This window comes from Centrocercus urophasianus, unplaced genomic scaffold (assembly GCF_019232065.1).
Source record: "Centrocercus urophasianus isolate 14NV4802_14NV808 unplaced genomic scaffold, USGS_Curo_1.0 seq_16, whole genome shotgun sequence".
Classification (NCBI taxonomy): domain Eukaryota; kingdom Metazoa; phylum Chordata; class Aves; order Galliformes; family Phasianidae; genus Centrocercus; species Centrocercus urophasianus.
In genome coordinates, this window is record NW_024884711.1 from 19,103,187 (window position 1) to 19,127,850 (window position 24,664).

A 24,664-nucleotide genomic window follows, 5' to 3' on the forward strand; every position below is an offset into this window, starting at 1 on the left:
TAATGTCAAATTTCTATTCATCCACTGCAGTATTTATGCAGAGCCATTGCAAAAATGCATTTCCTTTTTGGTTTTCAGAATGTCGCTATTACTTCCTTATGATTTGAAGTAACAAATGTAACCATGACAGGGTTTATAACAGCAAAATGTATTCCCACAATAAGATCACGCATGACTGTTAAAGGAGGCAGCACAACCGATAAGTTGTGGTCCTTAATGGGTTGGATTGAAATCTAAATTATGCCAAAGAGCAACTACTTTATTGCTCCTCCGTATACTTACTCACTGAATCTATGGATTCTGTTTCCTGATGTGCCTAAAATAGCCTTCCAACACAGTTACGCTCTTTCTTGAAATAGAAGTACGATAACTAAATGTAACAGCGAATAGTTATCACCAGGATTAGTTAATAAGTTATCACCTACATTTAGTTATCGTGCTCTATTTTGTTGCCAGGGCCTGCTGAGAAGTGGGAACACCTACTTTATATGCCCATTTATACATTAGAAGGGGAAGAGGAAATGGTTTGGCTTTAAATACTTGCAACTTGTTGAGATATAATCATAGAATGGCTTGGGTTGGATGGGCCTTGAAGATCTTCCAGTTCCAATCTTCTGCTAGGAGTAGAGTTGCCACTCATAAGATCAGTCTGCCCAGGGCCACATCAAATCTAGCCTTGAGTGCCTCCAGGGAGGGGACACCGACAACTTCTTTGGGTAGCCTGTGTCAGTGCTTTACCCCCTTCTGATTAAAGAAATTCTTCCTAACATCTAGACTAACTCTTCTCTCTTTTATTTTAAAACCATGTAAAAACTCAGTCTCAGCCTTATTTATAAGCTCAAATATGTGTATATCTGCCATACATGTCATTTACGTCTCGTGTGTAAGGTGATATTCTAGGCAATTTTGCTCTCCAAATAGCAAATGAAAGAGAAATAAAATGAAATCAAGTAGAAACTCCCCATTACCTTCATTGGCTTTTGACCAGGTTGTGCATTCTTAAAATGAATTAGTTCACGTGACTATGGCAAATTGTCTCTCTGAACTCAAGAGACATGCTGTGCAGGGATCAGTCCTGCCTGCACCTCTCATGCAAGTAAGATTTAGCACAAGCACAGCAGGTGACTTGAAAGCATACGACACACCACAAGAGTCAAACAGCTACTGCGGTGAACCTTGATGCTGCTGGAGAAACCTGGGCCTAATACAAAAAACAACTTTATTTATAAGGTGCAATTAAGATCTTGAGTTTAACTTTTAAGTTTCACATAATGAAACCAATGTTTTAACAAATGTTACTGAAAGTACCATTAGGGGAACTGTGATAGCAAAATATTATCCGCCTAAGTGCATCAAATGCAGTGCACCTTTGTACATTCAAAAATATATAAATGTCTGCCCAACAGACTGTACTCCAGAGGGTAAACCACATAGAAGTCTAATTATTCAAATGGGTATGGCAAAACTACTTCAAAAATTTGTTTCATTACCGATAATGCTCTGATTTTGTCTATGTGCTGGAGTGTAATCATTTATGGTATTGACTCATGCTTTACTGGTAAATGGCTTCGTCATAGCAACCTGGTTTTCCTCAGCAAAAAGTTTTATTTGCTGCCACGAAAACCACAGCTATCCACCCACTCAGATACGAGTACAACACTTACTGCAAATGTCAGACCGATTATTATGAAACAACAGCAACGTGAGTCATTCAGGATTACAGCAAAACAAGTGATAGTTTGGGTGATTTTGGAACGCATAGCCTGTTATTAGAAACTTCAGTACTTTGTGTATCTGATGAAAAATTGATTAGATACATAGCCTTTGAGAGTTGGCAGCTAGTGCTAAACTAGCAAAGAGATATGTAGCAATTTGGTTGCTGTTAAACTACCAAAGAAAATCCCACTGAAATCAAAATGCACTGAAGTTGAGATTTATGGAAAAATTTTGAGCCCACAGGACCACAGTATTAACAGTCAAGTAACCAGAGAGGTAATGAAATCTCTGACTGTACCCAGAAATGGAAGTCAGTAGTTTCAGCATCTTAGCCCACACCCAGCAAGCTAAGTGACTGACTCCAGCATACAGAAATTAAATTTAAAGGGAACTTTTTAGTCTCATTTGAAAATTTTTAATTGTACGGAATTAAAACAGTGGATATCTGGCATAGCAATTGTGACTGATACGTTCTATTAACAGAAACTAAAGTTTGGTATAGTCTTTCCAAATATCCCCAGACAGAATGCCAGTCTGACTGGACTGAATGCTTTTCTGATGTTGGTTCAATGCTGTGGGCAAATGGCCAGAAACTAAAATATGCACCATAACAAACACTGAATCAGTATTCCCTTTGAATTTTGTAGTATCCTCAAGTCAAGACAAAATCCAACTGAATATGACTTCCTGTTTAATACAGCATTAACAGCGATATATGACAAATTTCCTAAAAATGTATCATTTAATACAACTGAATCTAATCCAAATGATGGATCTTGCTCTGCATCATTTAAATTTTTTTTTGCAATCACATACAGAGGAGCTATGAGGCAAGACCACATGTTAGCCATCAATGCAATTTTTTTTTTTCTTTTTGGTTACGGGCCAGAGAGAGGCTACTAATCAGTGTGCAGAGGTCACCCACCTGCCCTCTGGATCATAGTTCACACACACAATTAATTCATTATGGGGAAAAGTCACTGCTGGAGGTTGAACTGCCCATTCCAGGTTTTTTTGAGGTGAATGTCCTGCCACTGACCTAAAGAAATAGCTCCCTTAGCTAAAACTCTGTTAAATCACGTTTTCTTATGCAATTTTTTTTTTCTAACATAAACAGTATAAACAAACAATTAGAACATTTTGCTACAAAAGTAAAAATTGCTATAGATATAGGCACTGGATACAGAATATTTCTGAATTTCAATCTGTTCAGTTGCATTGATTTTTTGTACCTTTACAAAATTACCATGAAAAGCATGATTTATGTATGATATCTGTGGTAAATGAAGTTTATCAAAACTGATTTACCATCTGCGTTCCTGTCATTATAGGCACGTTTGAATGAAACAGAATAATGAGTAATTAAGATTCCTTTCATGTACAATTTAGCTTCACAATACAAGAATCAAAAGCTCCTCACACATTGGTTATATTGGTAAGCACTACACAGATAAGGAAACTGAGGTGCACTGAAATAGAAGGCAGATGTGAAAAAGGACTTAGTCACCTAACTCTGACACTCTACTCAAATAAATGCACTCTGACAGCATCTGAACCTGGGAATGCCTCATTTCCTACATGTTAGTCACTGATGATGAAGTCGCTGTTTTGCTTGCAGAAATTCTTCATTAGTGTTCAGCATTGTGCACTTCTTCAAATTATCCTGAAAGGTAAGCCAGATCCCTATTTCCACCCACCCACAGCAATCTGAGATCCTGAAATATAGGTAAAGCTTTGCTTTTCTGTATCATCTGGTAAGAGGGCTGTAGTGACACTGTGACATCACAGTGACTGTTCATTCCATGTTAACTTTTTTTTGTCTCATTAGTTCTCTGTGTCCTTCCTCTCCAGTTTATTTTCAAATGTCCTTCAACATAGATGCTTTCAATTTTCTTCCACAGCTTCCTCCAACGGCTGTGGCAGTGCCACTGCTGCTTTTGTAACCAGAATCTCTTTATATGCTGGCCTCTTTTGTAGAATGTGCATCTCATTCATAACATACTCTGCTGTCAGCATGCGGTGTCCTGATAACCCCAATAATTATAACTGCTGTAATAATTCTGCTTGTAGGTATATGCAAAGTGAAGTTTCAAATCTTTCCAGTCTAGAAGTCTGAGCAACTATCTACTCAAGGAAAAGAAAGAGTCTTACCTCAGCTTGAATGCTAGATGGCAAAACCGAGGTTTCACTTTCTGTTATACTGCTGGTTGGACCATTGCTTGGGGAACTGGGACCTGATCCAGGGGAGCTGCTACTGACTGAGGATTCTAAAAAATAGAAGAAGCATACATGAATTCATGGTTTGCACCAGAAGGACAACATAGAACTTCAATTAATTGTATATACTGTATGGCACAGGGTGGGATTCTTGGCTGTTGAAAAGTATCTACCGGTTATGAATGAGCTATTTACTTACACTGCAGATTTCTATTTCACTCTCAGTTTCTTTTGTTTTTCCTTTTACAGTGCTAATGTAATATATTCTTGGTCTTTTCCCTTCTGATCTCTCTGCTTCACAAGGAGTGATTTAAATTAATTACTTTTACAAAAATGGTACGATAATTAGTATTAGGTAGAGATATGATTTGTAAAAAGTAAAAAGAAAAGATAGTCTTTTCTTTATAATTGTATAGAATCCTGCCTCTGTAAAAGATCAAACTGACAGAGATAGAAGGCTTACAAAGGTCACAATAATGTGTCATCAATTCATGAGGCCTACTGCCATTCTTTGACTACAGAAATAGTGCTGGACATGCCCGTGGCAGTCAAAGCTTTACACATGCAAGTACCATGACATGACAGAATATACGCCATTTTCACTGTATCTTTAGTGCAGATATAAAAGAATATTGGCAGTATACAAACCCCTTAAAACAGCATTTTAAAGTCTGTATGTTACATTGATTTAAAATGTCCTTAGTTCTGTTTAATAGAAAGGGCTGTGTGTTGTTGTATTGCGTTATTATAATTCTTTACTGAGATAAACAAAAGTTCTGCACACGGTAACAACTAACGAGGTTAAAGATGATAGAGTGTGGCATTAGCACAGATAAGACTGCCTCATGGGATACATTTCAAATGCAAATCTCCAAGAAGTTGAAATAATAAGTATCTAAATGTGGTAGTAAATACACTATGGTTACTTCTCTCTTTCTCAGTTCATTTCCAAAAATACGTCCTCACTGTGACCATTGGTAAGGGGAGATTTCTTGGCAGTATTTTGGATGTACTGCTGTTTCCTGTTAGAGCTGATTTCAATTTATTGAAGTGAATCAGTGCCCAGCTATAATAGCTGGTCAGGTAGGATTCCTGCATTATTTTCTCACTAGTTTTCATAGAGCACTACAAAACCAATTTTTTTTCTTCTGTTTTTGAATAACTATAATAGCACTTTTATGTAAGTAATCATTTTCAGTTAAAAGAGATTTTAAAATAAAGGCAAAAAAAATGCTTCAGCTGAAAGTTAGATTAGGGAAGCTTTGGTTATAAAGCTGCAGAATATTAACCAGATATTAATAACTGAAGTGGTGATCTGTAATGCTCAGAATTATTGATCCTCTCCTCTCCTCTCCTCTCCTCTCCTCTCCTCTCCTCTCCTCTCCTCTCCTCTCCTCTCCTCTCCTCTCCTCTCCTCTCCTGCTTTCTTTCTTTCAGCAAATAGAAATAATAAATCAGTTGTAAAAAAAAAAATCTGACACGGAATTTATAGACAAATCACCTTATTTAGTTACTTTGATACATTCAAATATGTGTCTCGGTTTTACACCAAATAAGTTGTTAAAAGTTGTCATGAGAATTGCATTGATGGGAACACCAGAATGAATTCACTCATTTGTTTTATACTTCCATCTTGTTGTGACATAATTCTGATATTCCAAATAAATTCAGACAAGTATGACAGTTTAACTATTCACTGTACAAACATATGTAATATTACTTAAATAAGCAACAAAGGTACTCAATACAAACGTAAAGTCAAAGCAAGAAATATTGAATGCTGTAAATGTTCTTTTCTTTCAGATCAAAGAACAGGGCAACATGCTGCTCCTCAGCAATGAAATGAGAGGATTTCAAACTGTTTGGGAGCTGTGGTGTGATTCAACAAAATAATATACATAACATAAATTGCAACTCTACAATGACAAGCAGGTGGAAGAAAGTCTTAGAATCCACTATTCATTCAGCCTTTCACTCTTTTTAGTTCAAGGGCATAAATAATACTGAAAGAAAAACTACTTGAAAACAAAATTTTATTTGCATTTTTTCCCTTTAATCTCTTGAGAATCTCTAAGAATGCTGTATTTTTACATGCTAGCAGTTCCCCTTTAATTACCAAGAATTCTATCAGCTGTGGTCAAGTATATGCTACTATTAAAACATTTCAACTTTTCCTGCTGAAAAGAACAGCTTAGTGAGCCCTACTTTTCTTTGCTTATTTCATTACTTATACCACCAATAATTTATCATTTATTTGTTCTACTACTGACTGTTGTAAAGCATTGAAACAGACTGCAAATAATGGCTTTCAAATGGACAATAACTATTTAGTGAGTGGTAGAAATTACAATTTACACATGCACAATGATTTCTTTAATATTGTTTTCTTTTCAGCAGCAGAAAAAGAAATAGTAAATAAAAAATCCAGTATACTATCTTAGGAAACATTTTATTCATGTCTGCAAGTAGTTGCAGTGAAGACAGAATTTCTCCCTTCTCCATTACCTGTCACCTCAAAGAGTCGCTTCTTGAACGAGCTGACAACATTTCCATCCTTCCTCCTCAGTAAAGGACTGCTTCGCCTTTCTGTTACCTTTTGTTTTAACCTTGAGCGTACCTTCAAATTGGGCTCTGAAGCTGGAAATGAAAAGAACAAAATCAATGTTTTTAAGACAAATTATTGCTTTGCCCAGATACCACTGGAATTCCCTACAGGACCTCATCTGATCCAAGTAGGGCTCAGAAGCAGTGATTTTATTGCCCATCGTCACCATTCATTCTGCTTCTCCTCATACAACTCCATCGTAGACTACAGACTGAGAATGAGAGAATGGGCACTGAAAAGTTTTGAATGCCAATACTCTTACTACTTTCAACTTCACCTCCATTTCACCTTCCTCTAATCCTCTTCCAAAGTAACAACTTCAAAATGAACTTGTATTGACGAGGATGACTCTGTTCCCCACCTGTCTTAACTCTAGCAGTAAACAGCAGAGAGGAGAAAACAGTATTTTTATGCTATTTCCTTAACATCAAAGTGAAATAGAGTTTTTAAAAATTGCAAAGTATACATTTAACATATAGTTTATAAAGTTAATGTTGGTTTGTTCTTTTCTCTGCCTCTAAACATTTCTGTTTCCTTATATAGTCTTTTATTCATGGGGCAGATACTAAGCTACTAGAGCAAAATATGCAACACTAGAGCAATATGCAACAGTTAGAAATGAATTTTAGTTGTAACTCACTGAGTTAAATTCTTTCTCTCCCCAAGGAACTAACCACTATGGTTTTTTCTCATCCCATTTCAAATCTAAAGTTACCTGTTAATTACCATTAATATTGGTATTAATAATAGATGAATGAAACTTGCATTCTACATCATTTTTATCTCCCTTGAAGGTGAACACTTGGATGGAAATACAACTTGGAACTTGGAACCTTATAACTGGATTACGGTCTGATGACAGAAATAGAAAATAGCCTCCACTGGTGCCTTTTGATTTCTATTAGAAATATAACTTATGACAAGACTTGCTGGCAGAACATTTCTTGGTCAGCAATTTTAGGCCCAGATCTTCAATGTTTTTTCAGTAACACACCAAACAACTAGATTTATTACAGTGTCCTAGAAACGTTTACACAGAAAAATACATGCTCTGAAAATGAAGAAGCAAGATTGATTCCCAGAAAACCTAGGATTATGTTTAATGCACCTTGGGCAAGTTCCACCTTTGTTTTCCATTTGGACACAACCTTTTCATGCTAAGGTCAGAGATGAAGCTCTACTTTGTTTTTTATTCTGTGATATTTTACCTTGATGCTGTATTAAGTCATTTATCTGTTCTTATAAGTAAACCCTCTATCAAGCAAACTACTAAGAGCTAGTGAAAGATAACTGTGGAACAGAATTTGCTTTTATTTCTCCTTCTGGAACTGAAGCTTGGCTAAGCAATATCTCAAAACAGAGAAAGCTGGAAACTGGGATCAATTCTCCCTCCTGCATACAGACCTGAACAAAGCTCCAAAGGAGTGTGCATTAGCAGAAAAAAAATAATAAATGAAGGTTTCATTCAGTTCAGCATTTGTCCATTTGCCTGAGTGCTGCTGTGACCAGCTGTACCCTTTCTCCCTTCATCACACTCTGACACCTTTGCCAAGCTCCCCCTTTAAGCATCCTATGTCTTGAGTACATTTAAAGGTATATGAGCTAAAAAACACTGGAAATCTTTAATGATAAAAAATATTAAAAAGAATTTTCAGTTTTACCTGTTACTATCATAATTGACTAATGGTTCTACTGACAGAGATGACTTGTTTGCTGAGGTACCTCTTTGTATGAAAACACAGAAATAGGATAAGATTATACAACACACTGTCATCACAGAGATCATTTAAGTATGAGGAAATTCAGAAGAAAAGGTGCTGACTCAGTTTGCACTTATGGTCATTTCTATTTATACTGCTCCATACTCTTTAAATTCAGAAAATAATTCCATATCCAAAACAGACTCATGATACAAATCCTCTGCACATTTATTACCACAACATTTACTTCCGCATCAATGTTTCATGCTCACAGTGATTGTCTTTCTATTTTTTACCACATTCCCATCATAATTCTGCATGTGAATCAATCACAGAAACAGACAAAGCAGAATTTGTTATCGATGTCTGAATTTATGAGCTAGCTGAGAAGTCACTGTACAAAAAATGAAGAATCATTTTTAAGTGAAAACCATCAATTTTAAAGTGAAAAAGCATGAGGAAGATTGGCTTCTAAATCATAAAATAAACCTTCCAAAAAAAGACAAAAACAATGTTCGAGAACTGTTAGCTTCCATGACTGCTTTCTTGAATGTCTGCCATGACAGACCTCTAAGATGGTACTAGCTAGGACTTGATGGCTGGCAATAAGAACTTGTATTTTAGTGCACTAAATAAATTTAACCAGTTTGAGAAGGTCTGTTCCGAAGGACAAAGAGCATAACTGGAAAGTGTTTTTTTCATACCTGTCAGTGGCTGAGTAGTGTAGATGCCACTATCACAAAATCATAGAATGGCCAGGGTTGGAAGGGACCTCAAGGATCATCAAGCTCCAATCCCCCTGCCGCAGGCAGGTCCACCAGCCTCCATATCTAATACTAGACCAGGCTGCCCAGGGCCCCCTTCAACCTGGCCTTGAACGCCTCCAGGGATGGGGCATCCACAACCTCTCTGGGCAGCCTTGGTAAAGAACTTCCCCCTGATATCCAACCTAAATCTTCAGTCCTTCAACTTAAAACCATTTCCCATTGTCCTGCCATTATCTACTCTTGTAAAGAGTCAGCTCCCCTCCTGTTTGTAGGCTCTCTTTAGGTACTGGAAGGCTGCAATGACTTCACCCCACAGCATTCTCTTTTCCAAACTGAACAAGCCCAGCTCTCTCAGCCTGTCTTCCTAGGAAGATGCTCCAGCCCTCTGATCTTTGTGGCCCTCCTCCTTCTCCAACAGCTCCCTGTCTTTCTTGCACTGGGGACCCCAGACCTGCACACAGTACTCAGATGGGGCTTCATGGGGACAGAGTAGAGAGGGACAATCACCTCCCTCTCCCTGCTGGCCACCCGTCTTCTGATGGAGCCCAGGATACCATTTGCTTTCCAAGCTGCACACTGCTGGCTCCTGTTAAGTTTTTCATCCACCAACATCTCCACTGAAGCTGAAGCACAATTATTGCTGGCTTCAAGAGGTCTGGATCGCTACAGCAATCTTATGTTCTTCAGTGCACTCCTATATGAAGGCAATAGTAACAAACCTACAATGGTCAACACTTCTCTGATAGTCAAAAAGGCAAAAATAAGTATTTTAAGCTTCAAAGATACAGCAGTAGATTAAAATTATAAATAGGCACATACACGCTTAATGTGCATTTACTGGCCCAAAGCTTATATGAGAATACCTTCAAATGATTCTAATCCTTTAAATTCTGGAATGCAAATAAGTGAACAAAGTGAAAAATAATTTTTTTAAAAACAATTGTTGTTAATTTGTAACCTGAATATTTGCATGGCGCTTGAATAGCCTTAGTTGTGAATGCTGAAGAATTATAGTAATCAATTTGCTTTATGATTTAGATGAGTATTTGGTTTGATACTTCAACTCATAGTTCTTAGAACTGGTCTTCAGACGGACATTGCTTTAAATACCTGTTCTGCATTGGCCATCCCACAAGTATTTCTGCTGCACATGGTTCAAATCTTTGCTCAGTATAATTAATCCAGTAGCAAATCTGACTATGCTCATCACTGAAAATCACTGTCAGTGTGGAACAGGAGCGCCACTTGGGGAGCCAGTGCCAAATAACTCCTGAGGCTTAAACTTTACTCACCAGCTTGCTGCAGAACAGCTTCCTCAGGCAGGTACAAACTCAAGAATTAACCTTCTTTTTTCACCCATTAATATCACAAAATCATTGAAAAATCCTTCATGAAGTCTTGCAGCTGTTACTGCATGTGGCTACTTTTCTGCACATCACTAAGCATCCCACTAAGGTCCAATACTCCAGATTAAATTAATTCTAACTGATAAAGGATATGTCCTGTATCTCATCTTCCTGAGGTAACAGAACTGCTCTACACTGCTGAAGGTGCTGAGGTGAGGTTTGCTGTGTTAGATTCCTACAACTACAGGGAGCTGAAACATCTGACCAAAGAGCCAGAGTGCATGAAATAAGAGAAAAGAAGCACACAGCTGGGATCATGGCAGATGACGAAAACAGGGCTACGCTTTTTCAAGGCAGTAAGATGATAGATTGGTCTACTCACCTAGAGCCAGGATACACCTGATATTGGCTGGTCATTATTAGCCGAGCCTCTTCAGTCTGCAAATCTTTGTGCTTCTACACAATTTAGCACTTTGGGACAAGCAATAATCTGTTCCCACATGGAAAATGGGAAAATATATTATTTGAAAGTATTTAATAGAAAAGAAAACAGTGATTTTCTTCAAAGGACATCAAAGTCCATGTTATTTATTTTGATGGGAATCAGTTGTCATCCATTTGACCGATTCAGTCAAATGGATTTTAAGAAAGATGAACCTGCGAATGACTTTGTTTATGCAACTGTGCAGGCTAATTTGGAATAATGAGTGCTACAGTAATATGGCTTATTCAGAGTATCAGCACTACTTCCTTAATGCCTCTTTTTAGTGCTTGCTGTTACTCTTTAATTGACTGTAAAGTGACAACAACAGAAGATCTTATAAGCAATCCAAGAATCAGTTACCTAACTCCTTTTAGGACTTACAGTTATCTCAACAGAACAGAAAATGTTGATAATTCTTCTCAGATGAAGACAAAAGATAGCATCTTGCGATTTTTCTCATCTTTTATGGTGGCTTCATCTACTGAGAAAGAAGTAACTAACTGCACTGTTAAAACAGAAAATACACAGACTTCTATATGAATATACACTAATTTCATTACAACTATCATTGTTCAGGAGATAGGAAAGTATTCTCTCCTGAGTAACATGACATTGAAACACAAGCATTAGAGATATGAAAATGATTCATGAAGTCATTATATCACATACTCCACTTTGCTTAATACTAGCAATTTGCAGATACTAGCATTAAAGAATACAGCCTGGGGCAAAGTTGCTCCCAAATGAGCTGAGGTTTTCTTTTTTGACAGAGCTCTGCTTCAATCTGTTTCTTTTTATTAGATACACAGATATTTAAGAAGAAGGGATAAAAATCCATTCTATGCATGGAGAGAGTGCATATATATGAAGGGAATGTGAAAGATAATAATGCACTACTTTCTGATGGTTCCAGGAACACAGTACTACTTTTGTATCAGAAAAGTGTGTGCCAACTCCAAATCAGCATTTAATGAACCCAGGCAGGAAATGGGGGATGGGAGAGAGTGCATAGTGAGCAGGTCCTCATCTCCAGCAGAAAGCCATATATAGGAAACCTGAAGAACAGAAAGTGAGCTTTTGTCCAGGCTTCCAAAGGCTCTAAAGTGAAAGCATTTCCTTTTCTTGGCTGGTAGACTGCCTTAAAAAAGCTGTGGGGCAGCTGAGGTAAATGATACTAAATTTGGCTACAACGATTTCTCTAACAGCAGAATCAGCAGCAAAATTTCACATTTTACTTGAGAAATATAAATCATTCCCTGTTGCTCAGGCTCCAACTGTTATCACTAAGATCATTTTGAAACAATAACACATACTTCTCTAAAGTATTTAAGCCAATAGAAAAAACTATGAAACAAAGACTTCATGATTATGAAGTAATTCTATCTTGTCACTGCTATTCTCTATTTCTGTATCTGTCCTTCTTTTTCCCACTGAGGTTGTTATTTTTTGTGTTATTCTAGTAGAGATTCACGCACAGACAAGCTTTATGTGCTTTCCAACACACGACCATGACAAGATTGTACCTGTGAAAGCTCGAAGTGTAAATTACAGGACAAACGGAATATGTATGGGTATAGATCTTTGGAGTTACAAGAGAAAATGATGAGGTGACACTGGTTAGCATGATAGTATTATTGCTTGCATGCCACTGGGTTAACCTTTGTCAAGCTTATTTCTAGTACTATGACAAATGAGAATTCCCTAGAACACACTGAATGTGGATTGTTATATAAATCTGAGATATATGTGGTGACTTCCCTTGAAGCAGGAGGAGCAGAATGGAAGAAAACATATTGTGAAAATATGTTTATTTTGTGGGTTCAATGCATAGCACAAGTTTCCTTGTCTATGCTGTGGGCTTCCCTTCACCATGGTAATACACTTAAGAAAGTAGCCTGTGTATCCATGCCATGCCAGGACCCGGAGATCAAAGAAAACATCAAATCCCCCCTCACTTCTGCTGTTTTTGATGAAAACAATCAGAAGAGGCATATGTAAGTTTCCAAGATCTTAGCCTCAGAGCAAGGTGTTAGGGAGAATTCTCCCAGTTTCCCAATCAGTGAGGCAGGCAGTATATTCCTAATGTCACCAGAAAGGATAAATGAGGAGATAATCTGGGCTTCTTCATCAAAATATGAATGCAAGTGGAAAGCTAGAAATGCAAAGAACAGAGGTCAGGACCAAACCTGCTTCCAGCTTCCCCAGCTGCTTTGTGGAGAGATGTGAATGAGTTTGTCCTTCTGGGAGGGGACTTGATGGTCTCCCAGTCATTCCTCTGCTACACACATTTCTAGCAGACACATAAATTTTCTCTGCTCTGCTTGGAAATTTGTACTTCTGGTCTGGCTTCCTGTAGGCAGCCACCTCCCCAGCACTGAATATATTAGAGCTGGGCAAGACAAGTAGATACTTTTTGATTTTATACATGATTAATTTTTGCTGTAGAGAGCCACATTCCAGTGCAAGACAATACTAAACAATAAATGTACAAAACATTCTCTCCACTAGCTGACAGGCTGGAAGATACCAGAACATAATATAATTCTCTAGGCTCGTTGACTTTTAAATTCTGGTCATTTAAAAAATATATTTCTGAAAGAGTATTAAATTAGATTCATGAGACTAAAAAGTCATTTACATATCTGCTCTAAAGTTCTTCCAAGAACTACATGGACCTGACCGCTGGGTGGTCCCAACCAGGAGGGAGTTACCAGATACAGAGGTATAGGATGGAGACACTTTGTTTTTCTGGCTTGCATCACCTAATGTGTTTTCAGTCTATACAGAAACTGTTTCCTGTACAATCATGTGCTTTAAGGGGAATGTTGCTCATATGTGAAACCCTTTAGTCCTTTGCTTTATTTTACTTCTGTAAAAGGTAGAACACTTTATTTATTCAGACTAAGGAAAATATCCATTCCCCAAATAAAAAAACAGGTTTAGTGAAACACATGGTAAAACAGCTAATTAGATTAGAGAGGATCTCTTTAGCTCTCTTCAGGCTAAGGAAGCCAATTTAACAAGATTAGCAATTTTTCATTGATTTCCTAAAAAACGTTCAAAAATGAAATATTCCCTGAAGCCATTTTGAATATTTAACTTTTCCCCATTATTCATTGCAGTCTGTATGAAAATATAAAATTTCTGATTATCCATGCAAACAAGTATTATTTTTCTAGGAATGCCTTACTAAGTTATGAGTAGGAATAACTTAGTGCTGTGTCCATTTAGCCAGAACTAGAGATCTTTACACTGTTCATGAAAGGCTGACCAATAAGAGATATTTCCTGTTGAGAACTGTTCTGCTTGTATCCTGTGAGGCAAAAGAAGTGAGGACTTAATACAATTCTTAATAATTTCTTTTCTTAGCAGAGAAGCACTATCTCCTTTCATTTGCACCAATTTGGGCTATATAATTGTTTCAATGAGATCTCCTGAGTCTTCATTATGTTTCAAGTAGAATGAAACTGCAGCATATTATTTCCATACCAGGTCAATTTTAATCTTCTCCCATATGAAACAATACTCCTTTTACAATAATAAATAAGGGATTAAAAGATAAGTAATACTATGGTGTCTTGACACACAGACTAATAGAAAAATTATAATTTAAAATTAACTCTCATCTTTGCTGTCCATCTTCAAAGTCTGTAATTTTTTTTGCACTTTAATAGTAATTATGGGAGCCAAACTGTATCTTAGTTCTCAGGAGGTAGGAAAGAAGAAGAAGGTGAAGCAGGCCATTTGACAGAAGGCATCCCTCATTTGAATAACAAAAAACAAATTTAGTTGTGCATGACCAGTAGTCCTATTGGCTTCATTGATTATTCATGCCCCTACTTCTGACCATACACACCAGTCTGTTCTAGTTGCAAAGATGCAATGAGAATATAATACTACATTTTCTGTAAATATAGCAAATCTCCCTCTTCACCCCAAATCCTCCTTCAACATCCATTGAATCACTAACTTTTTCCAAAGGAAAAGTTACTTTCTCTAGTGAATAAGTGTCAGATTTTTCAGGACCACAATGTAACCCCTAGATACATTATTTCATTTTTAAGAATAATTAAATTAGAAAATCACAGAATCCTAGAATCTTAGTGGTTGGAAAGAAATCTCAGATGTAGTAATTCAACCAATCTGCTGAAGTGTGTTCCCTACATTGAGTTGCACAGGAAAGTGTACAGACACGTTCTGAATATCTCCAGAGAAGAAAACTCCCCAATTTCTCTGGGCAGCTTGTTCCAGTGGTCTGTAAAATAAACAAACTTTTCTTCATGTTCATATGGTACTTCCTTTGCTCTAGTTTGTGCCCACTGCCACTTGTTCTGTTGCTGGACACTGATGAAAAGAGCCTTGCACCATCCACTTGATTCCTACCTTTAGAAAACTACAAGCACTAAGAAGATTCCCCTCAGTCTTCCATCCTAGGCTGAACAATCCCTGGGCTCTCAGCCTTTCATCAGAAGGGAGATGCTCCAGGCTCCTCATCATCCGTGGCCCTCTGCTGGACTCTCTCTAGAAATTCCCTTTCTTGATCTGAATACTTCAGAACTGGATACAGTACGACAGATGTGGCCTCCCAAGGTAAGAGTAGAAGGGGAGGATCACCTCCCTCAACCTACTGGCCATGCTATTTTTAATGGACTTTTTGGCCACAAAGGCACACTGCTAGCTCACAGTCAACCTGTTGTCCACCAAGACACCCAGGTCCTTCTCTTCTGAGCTCCTTTCCAGCACGTCATCCCCTAAAATGTACTGGTGCATGCAGTTACTTCCTTCTTTGCATCTGTGCTTGTTGGACTCATAAGGACCCCTCTGCCAAACTCTCCAGCCAGTCCAAGTCTTGCTGAATGGCAGCACAGCTTCCTGGTGTGTCAGTCACTCCTCCCAGATTGCTCACTATAAGGTTATTCCCCAAGCCTTATAGAAAAAAGGAATTGGTTAATAGGCTGACTAAATCCCAAAGGTTTTAATCTACAAAAATATCCAGCAGTGATAACTCACTGATGGTAGTTAGCACAACGAAGTATATTTTCAGTCCTTAAAAATTCATGATTAAGCGTGATTTCTTTCCCCTCAATTTTGAGAAGAGTAGATATTAGTAGATGATAGTGGGACAGGTCTGGTTTGCTGAAGCATACTACTTGAGGTTGCTCAAAAACAAAACAGAATTTTAGCAGAGGGACTCTGTTACAATGGTACTGAATGCCAAGAAAACAGGAGCACCAAAATGCAGTATATACTATTTCCCTAACAGATAAGAACTCTGGGCAACATTGCTCTCAAGCACACCTAGGTATGAAGGCAAATGAAGCTAAATTTGGCTCTAAAGTTGTCTGGAGCTTAAAAGCCTGTTTGTCTGACTTTTGTAGGCAAGGCTGACTTTTTGAAAGGATGTCTCAAAAAAAAACCCACTCGTTTAATATCTTAATTAGAATTTGATATTATATCTTAACAACAAAACCAAATTAATATAAGTTTACTTTTTGATAGGTTCTTTATGCTCTGGGATATAATTCCAGTCTCCAACAACTTAATTAGCTAAATATACAATGTAACCTTCCATCTGGTAGAGTAATTTAACAGGAATAATTGTGCACCACCATAACTCAACGAGACACCGAGGAAAACCATTGAAATGCTATTTCCTTTCCTTTGGAAGAGAATTATGTACAATTTCAGCATGCTTTGCATTTCTAACAGTTAAAGCCAACAGGGAGGTATCACTCTCATTTATATTACTTTCCCATGAGAAAATCAAAAGCAAAGTACAAAGCTTATGCCGATCTTCATGAATGGCTCTGTAATACTTATTTGGCTTTAGCTTGAACATGTTATTTGGCAACTAAAACCTTTAATTAGAACTGTGGGTTTGAAGAGATTTTTCAGTGAAAGTGCGTTTTGCAGGAGTTTGGAGAAGTGCAATCTTTACTGACCAACATATTCTACTTTGGATAATATGATACCACTTCTCTCTGTTTCTCTCTTTTTCCCATCTTTTAGACTTGTTTACTTTACTGAAAATTGTCAACTGTCCCTGCCCTTGACACAGTAGAAGAAAAAATCGCTCATTCAAATCTAACTGAAGTTTGCTACTGACTTCAAAGAATTTCAGATATTATACGCAATATTTTGTAACTTACTTACCCAAACAGAAGAGACTTTGTCAAATAACATAACAATCACTTCACTTAAATTTCAACAGACATTGTGCTCTTAGAATCCTCCAGATTTTAGGATTGTTTTTTATTTAAGTTTCTTTAGGCTCAAAAGTAAAAAATGGTGGCTACTATCTAATTACTTACTTATAAAAATGATGCAAGCTACTTGTCAGTACTGATTTATAAAATGTTTCTGAAAACACACACAGTTTGTGTTACAAAATCTTTAGGTAAACACATGACAGAGAACTTTGCAAATCAATTTTGGCTACTCAAAGGGCAGCAGAAGGAAAATGAAGATAGCATTTAGAATAAGACTGCATAATTAGTCAAGCCATCAAGAAGATTCAGCTTCTAGCACAACAGAGTGATAATTGGCAGGACAGAAGGTGATATACATACAAGTAGTAAAATTTGGACCGAAACAAAAATACAACGAAAAATCTTTATGTAGGTCATCATTGAATAAGATTAGTCACCCATGCACAACAACTTGGCTTCCTGGATTAAAAGTAAGTGTTAAAGAAAGGATACAGGAGGAACAATTAAGTGTTGATGGAAAGACGAAGATGGCCTTTGGTCATCACTGTAGTGATGACTCCTGTTAAATCCCAGTGCAGACCTTGGCATGCATACTAAAGCATACCGATGCAAGCTCTTTACTCTCAAACAGTGTCATTCATTTTTAGTCGGTCTTAATGTGCCTCAGAATATTTTCCACGTAGCTGGAATTAGAGTGACATGGCACTGCTTCCTGTGCACCCCGTAGGAAGTTACAGAATGCAGTCAGACTTGGGATGGCTATAGCATGGCATGGTGGTTACAGTGGTGTTACACTTCCCAAGAGCTGGTGGTTTCCAGATACTGTATCTGGAAAAAGCTGTTAGCAACAGTTTCTTCAGACTCACTCTTACGCTCTCTCTATGTACTGATAATGAACTTTGGAAGGCTACAGAAGTCTGATGACTATATGGGAACAGAAATCATAAAAGAAGGGCTGGAAAGGAGGATATGTCTTTCTATTTTCCTGTTCTGCAGTAAGTGCTGGTGACTTTCTTCAGTCAAATCACCTAGTCTGAATTTAACAAGACTGTTTAGGAGGCAGGAATGTTTAGTATCTCTGAAAAACAGGATAAAATCAGAAAAAAAAAAAAAAAAGAAAAAAAAAAGAAAAAAATTTGCCTTCTTTCCCTGCCTCAATAAGCAAAGTGCCTCTCCCATTCGCTGTGCTTGCTCACAAACAAAGAGAAAAATAATGACTCTCTACTGAGACTGACTTCTTCATTTTGGCAGACACAATAATTGAGGGTTTGTGATTCTCTAAGCCTTTCTTTTTTTCACTGAAGACCAAAAGAAATCCAGCTTTTTCATATACTATTACTTCACAAGAGAATTTTTCCTAGAAAATGCAAACAGAAATGGAATTTGGTGACATGAAAGGGAAAGGGAAAAAAACTTTCACACACAAAATGTTTTTCTTCTCAGTTTCAACCACTCCAGCAAATTACTGAGTCACTAAGTGCAGAAAGAATGATGTTCAAATTAATGTTCAAATTAATTTTTTTTAAAAAATTGCATCTACTGAGTTCTTATTCAGGAATCTTTCACTCTAATTACACGAGAGCTATGCTGTTATTCTACTGCCTAATCAGGTTAACATAATGTCATTTTTACAAAGTTGTTTTCATGACTATGCAGTACAGCCTCCTTCCTTTCTTTCATCACAACATTAAACTATCCTTCATCTCCTCTTTTTTTCCTGTGTGAAATTACACAATTTCCCCCTTGCAAACTAAAACTTTGTACTATCTGCTACTTAAGAAAAAAAAACTGTGTTACATTTCCATTGAACATATTTCCAGTTTCTGGTAAGCAAGTCACAAACATCTTCTTAAATAGTGCTACTGTGAGTGATGCTCATATATCTAAGCAAAAATGCAAACTGTAAGCTTATAAAGTCCATGAGCAAAGAAAGATTAATCTGGCATAAAACCAAAATAAATTGGTTTGGGATTGACATTCCCATTCTGCAATGACTGTGCTAAATTCATGAAAGAAAAAACACTTTATACTTGATATGCTGATAATCCCAGAAATCTCTTCAAAACTCAAAGCATGAAGCAAAATGTAGAAATTCCACCACTAGGAATATTTTTGAAAAGCACATATCTTTGAGATATTTAGAGAGCTCTGCAGCAACACCTCACACAGAAAATGAAATGCTACAGAGTGAAGACAATGCAAACATTATGGGCAGTTGCCAGAATTTCTGTGTTCATTTTAACAAAGTGGAAAAAAAAAAAAAGAAAAAGGAAAAGCTTTCCTTGAGAACCTTTTGCCTATCAAACCCATGTGACTTGCTACACTTCTGTCAGCTTTACAGCAATCTCTTCAAACAGATAATATTTTCCCAGATCAATAGACCACTGAATTATGGAGATCAGCAATCAAAAGTTCTCCATATTAAATGATCATGTTTTAAAAAGTGCACAGCTCCCATCAGAGCTCTTACAGCAGTCAGTATGAATTTCAAAAGTGTTTAGTAATGGGGAGGAATTTTCAAACCTCTCCGGGCAATTTAGACACATTAGTATCATTGGAAGTTAATGAGCCATGTGCTGCTCAAGACTTTTGGGTGTTTTCAGAAAGCTCACACATTACAACAGGTATCCATGGTGAAATCTTGGGCACTTTTAAAATTTGCTCTTAGTCTATTTCGGCCAAATTCTAATCTCAGCTACAGATGTATAGCTTCTCCTTATGGTATATTTAGCTGTCCAGTGAAGCAATAACTCCCCTTGCTCTGCTCTTTTTGAAAGTCTGTCAACACACAGCATCTGAATGCAGCTGTGCAAAGAGCTGCATCTCCTGGCCTCTAGCCCCTAGGACAGTCCCAATCCTCCATGCAGCTAAACTGCACAAAGCCTACTGCTAGCAAGTTCTGCTGCATCTTGTAAGGGAAGGAATAATCCACATGCCTGAGAGGTACTGAATAATTACAGCCAGTGCACTGGTACACTAAGTCTGGTACCTCACTGTAAGCATACAGACAGCACAGCTGTTAAGCACTACCCTAGTTACCTATGTAGCCAGATGTCAGAAGAATAAAAATTAGACAGAATATTTTCTCCTTAGCCATAGTCCATCCACATTCATTTTTAAAAGTTTAACAAGGAGATGATACATCAGGACTGGGCTATATAGATTACTGAGAAAGTAAGCAAGAAGGTCTCAGGACTTGCAATGCCTGTGTAACGCTCAGTGTTCTCTGGTAGGGAAGAACATATCAGGACACCATGAGGGAATCACACTTTTTGCTTCACATTAAATCTGATCTTAGAGTAACAGATTGAACCAGAATTGTCTTTAATGAGCATTACACTAAAGCTGAAATGAAAGATACCTCTGTATTCCATATTATGCTTACGGCAAATAAAATTGAGAAGCAAACCAAAACTGTGATTAAAGCCTATAAAAGGTATTCCCTTCTGGAGGCTGAAAGGAATGTAAGATTCACTTTCATATGAATTGCTGACTTCATGCAGGTTCAGCAGCACAGAAAGTTTACCAGGAGCCAGTGGCAATAAGCGTTCATAGCCCTAAGGAAAGGAAAAGAGGTTCACCCCTCATGGCAAAGGTCAGATTTCTGCAGGCTTATGGCTTGCCCATAGATATGAGTGTTCGTGGGACATCTTTGTCTAGATTTGTCCCTTGAGGATGACACCGGCTCCACAATGTCCCCTCTGCCTGGAGGATGGCCCTATTACCACTCAGATAAGTTTAGGGTCATTTGACTTGTGTCAGTCTGGTTCCTGTTGCTTTTACTCTCAACCTGATGAGCATTCATTGGAACCTTTGTGGGGATGGGATGTAGCTGAAGGCTGGAATTACAAATCCAGGACAGGCAGAGACTGAACATGTAAACAGGATATTTAACAGTTGCTATTTTCATGGATGCAGAGAGCTATTGAGTACGCTCCCTTGCTAACACAACGTGCTTTACACTTCATTTCTATATGCTTATCAGAATCACTATGTAAATTTCATAAAAGCAGTCATGTTAATGATTATATTAGTATTTGTCTATACGTTCTGCAGATATCTTTTCAGAGAGTCATCATGTCCTTTGTCCAGCTTTGTAACTGATGCATTGCATGCCCAAATATTTGGAATAACATATAGAAAACATCTGGATTTAATTATATTATAGTCCTCTTATGCAGACAATGGGAATTGAATTAAGGAATATTTTGAAACCCCCACAGAGATATAAAAGTATTAGCAGCTGCACGAGAACTTTACTATTACAGTGTTTGAAAATGTTTTGTTTTACAGATCAACAGTCTGACACATCATAAATATCAATCATAACATTTAAGATACATAAACGTGGAAGAAAAATTAAAACTTGCTTTCAGAAACTTAGATAAATTCATAGCATTTAGAAGATGTAGAATGTATTCTTTCGTTTAAAAAATGAAAATGTATAGCCTAATGGCACGGGAAATGTATGTTGTACAGTGGAATTAAGAAGAGAACCAAGTACAGGTTTATTGCAACTGAACAGCCTGAGCAAGATTTCATGGAATCTTGTTATACTGCCACCATATTTTTCAATGATCATTTTGAATAATTCAGACAGAATAAATCAGCATTTTGCTTTCCATTCTTTCAAAAATATTTGGGGACATAATACGTGCTTAGAGAATCTACTCTAAAGTATTAGATGCAGACTGGATTTTCTTTCAGAATGTATAGTGCTTCCAAATGCCACTTCTTTTCAAGTCAGTACCAGTTTTGCACTTAGTTTTCAATCTCCCAGTGGCTAAATTACATTCAAAGGCTGTTAGCACAGTAGGGGGTCAGACTTTCCCTCTGAATGTAACTATATCACTCAACAGCAGACTCATGCAATAAGAGACCTAATGTTTTCTTTTCTTTTTCTTTTTTCCTCTCCTAGTGTCTCCCTGCATTCCTGGATACCGGTCACTGCACCAAAGACCTTAGGTAACAGCCACATGGACTCCACCATCATCCTTCTAGCTTTATGGTGCAGAAAAAGACAAGTCTACAGTTCACCTGCTATCAAGAAAAAAAGGTTTATTTGCTAAACCCTCTGAAATATTCTGAAATGTTCAAATGAACATTTTATTGTAAATTTGACATTCTCGTGAGTAAAAAGCATATGCAAACATATGCATGTATGCACATTCATAGAGATATGCATATAGCCTTTTTCAACCAAGGTCACAAAATTCAACATTAATCCAATTTTTTCTCTTTTCATGAATTCTCTTCACAGCATCCTGAAAAAAAGTGCCTTCAGGCAGCATATCATCTGAAGTAGATACTATATCTACCATGCAAAAGAGAGAGCGAGAGCTATTAAACTCAGAAGTAATACTGAGATAAAGACAATACCACAAAAGATCCATGAAATTACAGTTTGTTTAGAAACTAAGTTCGTCAGGACTGAAGCTTGCCCAAGCTGTTAGGAGTGGGAAATAATGACTCTTGATACTATGTGGTCAAGCCAACCTTGTAAAGATACAGTCAGGATCTTTGAGCTTACTCTTAGTAACATCCTGAACAGACTTTGCAGATTATGATACATGCCTTGTTGGTGGACAACCTGGTTAAAATAAAGGGTGAAAGAAATCTCAGTAAGGGGATTGAATGAACTACTCTAACTCACCTGTTTTACGGAGTGGAAAATCATCCTTGGCATCCTGTGATCCTGGTAAAGTGTATTTGTATGGCGGCGAGGCCCCACTCAGGGGTGGAGAGCTTTGATCCAGTGAGGTATGGTGGGCAGCCCTGCAGCAGACACAGAGAGGTCACAAATTAGCAGGCACTGAGGTGACCAGCAGTAACTATCTACACGTGTTGTACACATGTCTCAGCTGTGTTTATGTTCTTGCTCCTCTAAGTGTGCACAAACCACAGGCTCATGTAACAAATTTCTTACTTTTACAGTAAGTTATGGAACTCCTTGGGATTCCCAAGAATGTACTATTTGCACTCATTATAAAAGTCACATAGGATAAGAGTCATGTTGACCTACAGACAGGATCTGTCACCAGTTTGGAAAACTGACCATTTCAGATTGTTGTATTTTAATGTGAACCAGCTGAGGCACAGCAAAAGCCATTTAAAGTCCTGTTTATTACGTACAAATAGATATACATTGACCCAGCCTTTTCCAACAAAAAGACAGGGGGACTTCTGTGGGGTGGGATGGTGGTGGTGTTATATGAAATGAATCAAAAATATTGAGATATTACTATCTCTTGAAAAAAATGTAAACCATTTAGACAGGGAAGTTAAAACTTGCATTCAAGTTCATTTTATAAGTTTTCTGGGGATACAACTCTGCAGAACATAACACTTCAGCAGAGGAGTTCTAAACTGAAGAGCACTTTCTGACAAATGCTGAATGAAGGAAAGAGTATGGGCAGATTTTTCTGAACATGTAAATAGTACATTGCAAAGCAATTGCATCGTTTGGCTCAATGACAGGTTTTTTTTGTTTGGTTGATATTTTTGTTTAGAGGAGGAGAGGGGAAAAGACGGAAACTTTTGTACTTTGTGCTTGTCTAAACATAATTTTACTTACAGAGCCTCTCCCTTTCTTTTAAATGTTTAATCATGTGATGCTATGTTTTTTGTCAAAGAGAAGCACTAACATGAAAGTTTCCCTCATGTAGCAGAAGACATCTCCCTGTAGAACGCATAATTCTCATACATCTGAAGACCAGAATAAGTTCAGACCACTAGTTCATAACTCATGCGTACTCAAGAGAATTTTACACATCATTTGGAAATTATTTACTTCTAGAAGAAACAATGTAATTGTGTATTAAATCATGTTATCACAGTGCTCTGATTAGCTAAAGGAGAAGCTCAGATGAAAGCGCTTCAGTAATGCTTTTTAAAAAGAACAAGTACTAGGTTAAAATCTAGTGTACCATATGCATTTCTGTTTGTCTGACCTGTAAAGATTAGTTTGGGGATAATATTGAAATTCTTTTAGAAATGCATCCGAAGTTCTTTTCTTCCTTTTTTTTTTTTTTTTTTTTTTAATTAACTTTTAAAAACGTGTCTGTTGTAATAAAGAGATTAAAAATATATTAATTAGTTAAAAATAAAGAAAAAAAAAGGGGGAGTAATCACTGTAAGCTCTTGGAACAGTAATATATCTATAACAGAATCTGAAAAAATCACTTGTCTCAGTGGCCTAAGCATATTCTTATCAATGTCAAGCCATCATCAGAATGTTGTTTTGAATCAGAGGTTTCTTACTCTATCACAGTAAAAAAAAGTTAAAAGATCCATTATATTTGTGATTTACTTACAGGATATAAATAACTTCACTGGAAAACAGGATCTCTTCAAGAAGAAACAAGCTGTGATTGATTCAAAATCCGAGTAAGTCAAGCACAAACTGTTCTATGTGTAAAAACTGAAGAGACTTGGAAAAATGGCAAGTGTAGTTGGAAAATTTGTGATGGCATCAAGAGATTAAGCAGTTGGAATAAAAGGTTTATATAAATTTCAGACACCAGTCTGCTCTGTATACCTCTCATGTCATTACTGTCTACCAAGTACTCTTCAGCTCAGCTAGATATATTACACATATATATCATATATATATATTTTGCT

General features: G+C 37.2%; 1 protein-coding gene across 7 annotated transcripts in view; it reads right to left on the reverse strand.

Annotated features, from left to right (window-relative positions):
- Positions 1-24,664, reverse strand: part of HDAC9 (histone deacetylase 9) — a 438,875-nt gene that overhangs the window by 188,511 nt on the left and 225,700 nt on the right. For all 7 annotated transcript variants that reach the window (XM_042817004.1, XM_042817002.1, XM_042817000.1 and 4 more), the window contains 3 exons: positions 22,698-22,819; positions 6,439-6,570; positions 3,868-3,983 (listed from right to left, as the gene is read on the reverse strand). In XM_042817004.1, coding sequence (XP_042672938.1) covers positions 3,868-3,983; positions 6,439-6,570; positions 22,698-22,819 — 370 coding nt within the window. The remainder of the gene's footprint in view (positions 1-3,867; positions 3,984-6,438; positions 6,571-22,697; positions 22,820-24,664) is intronic.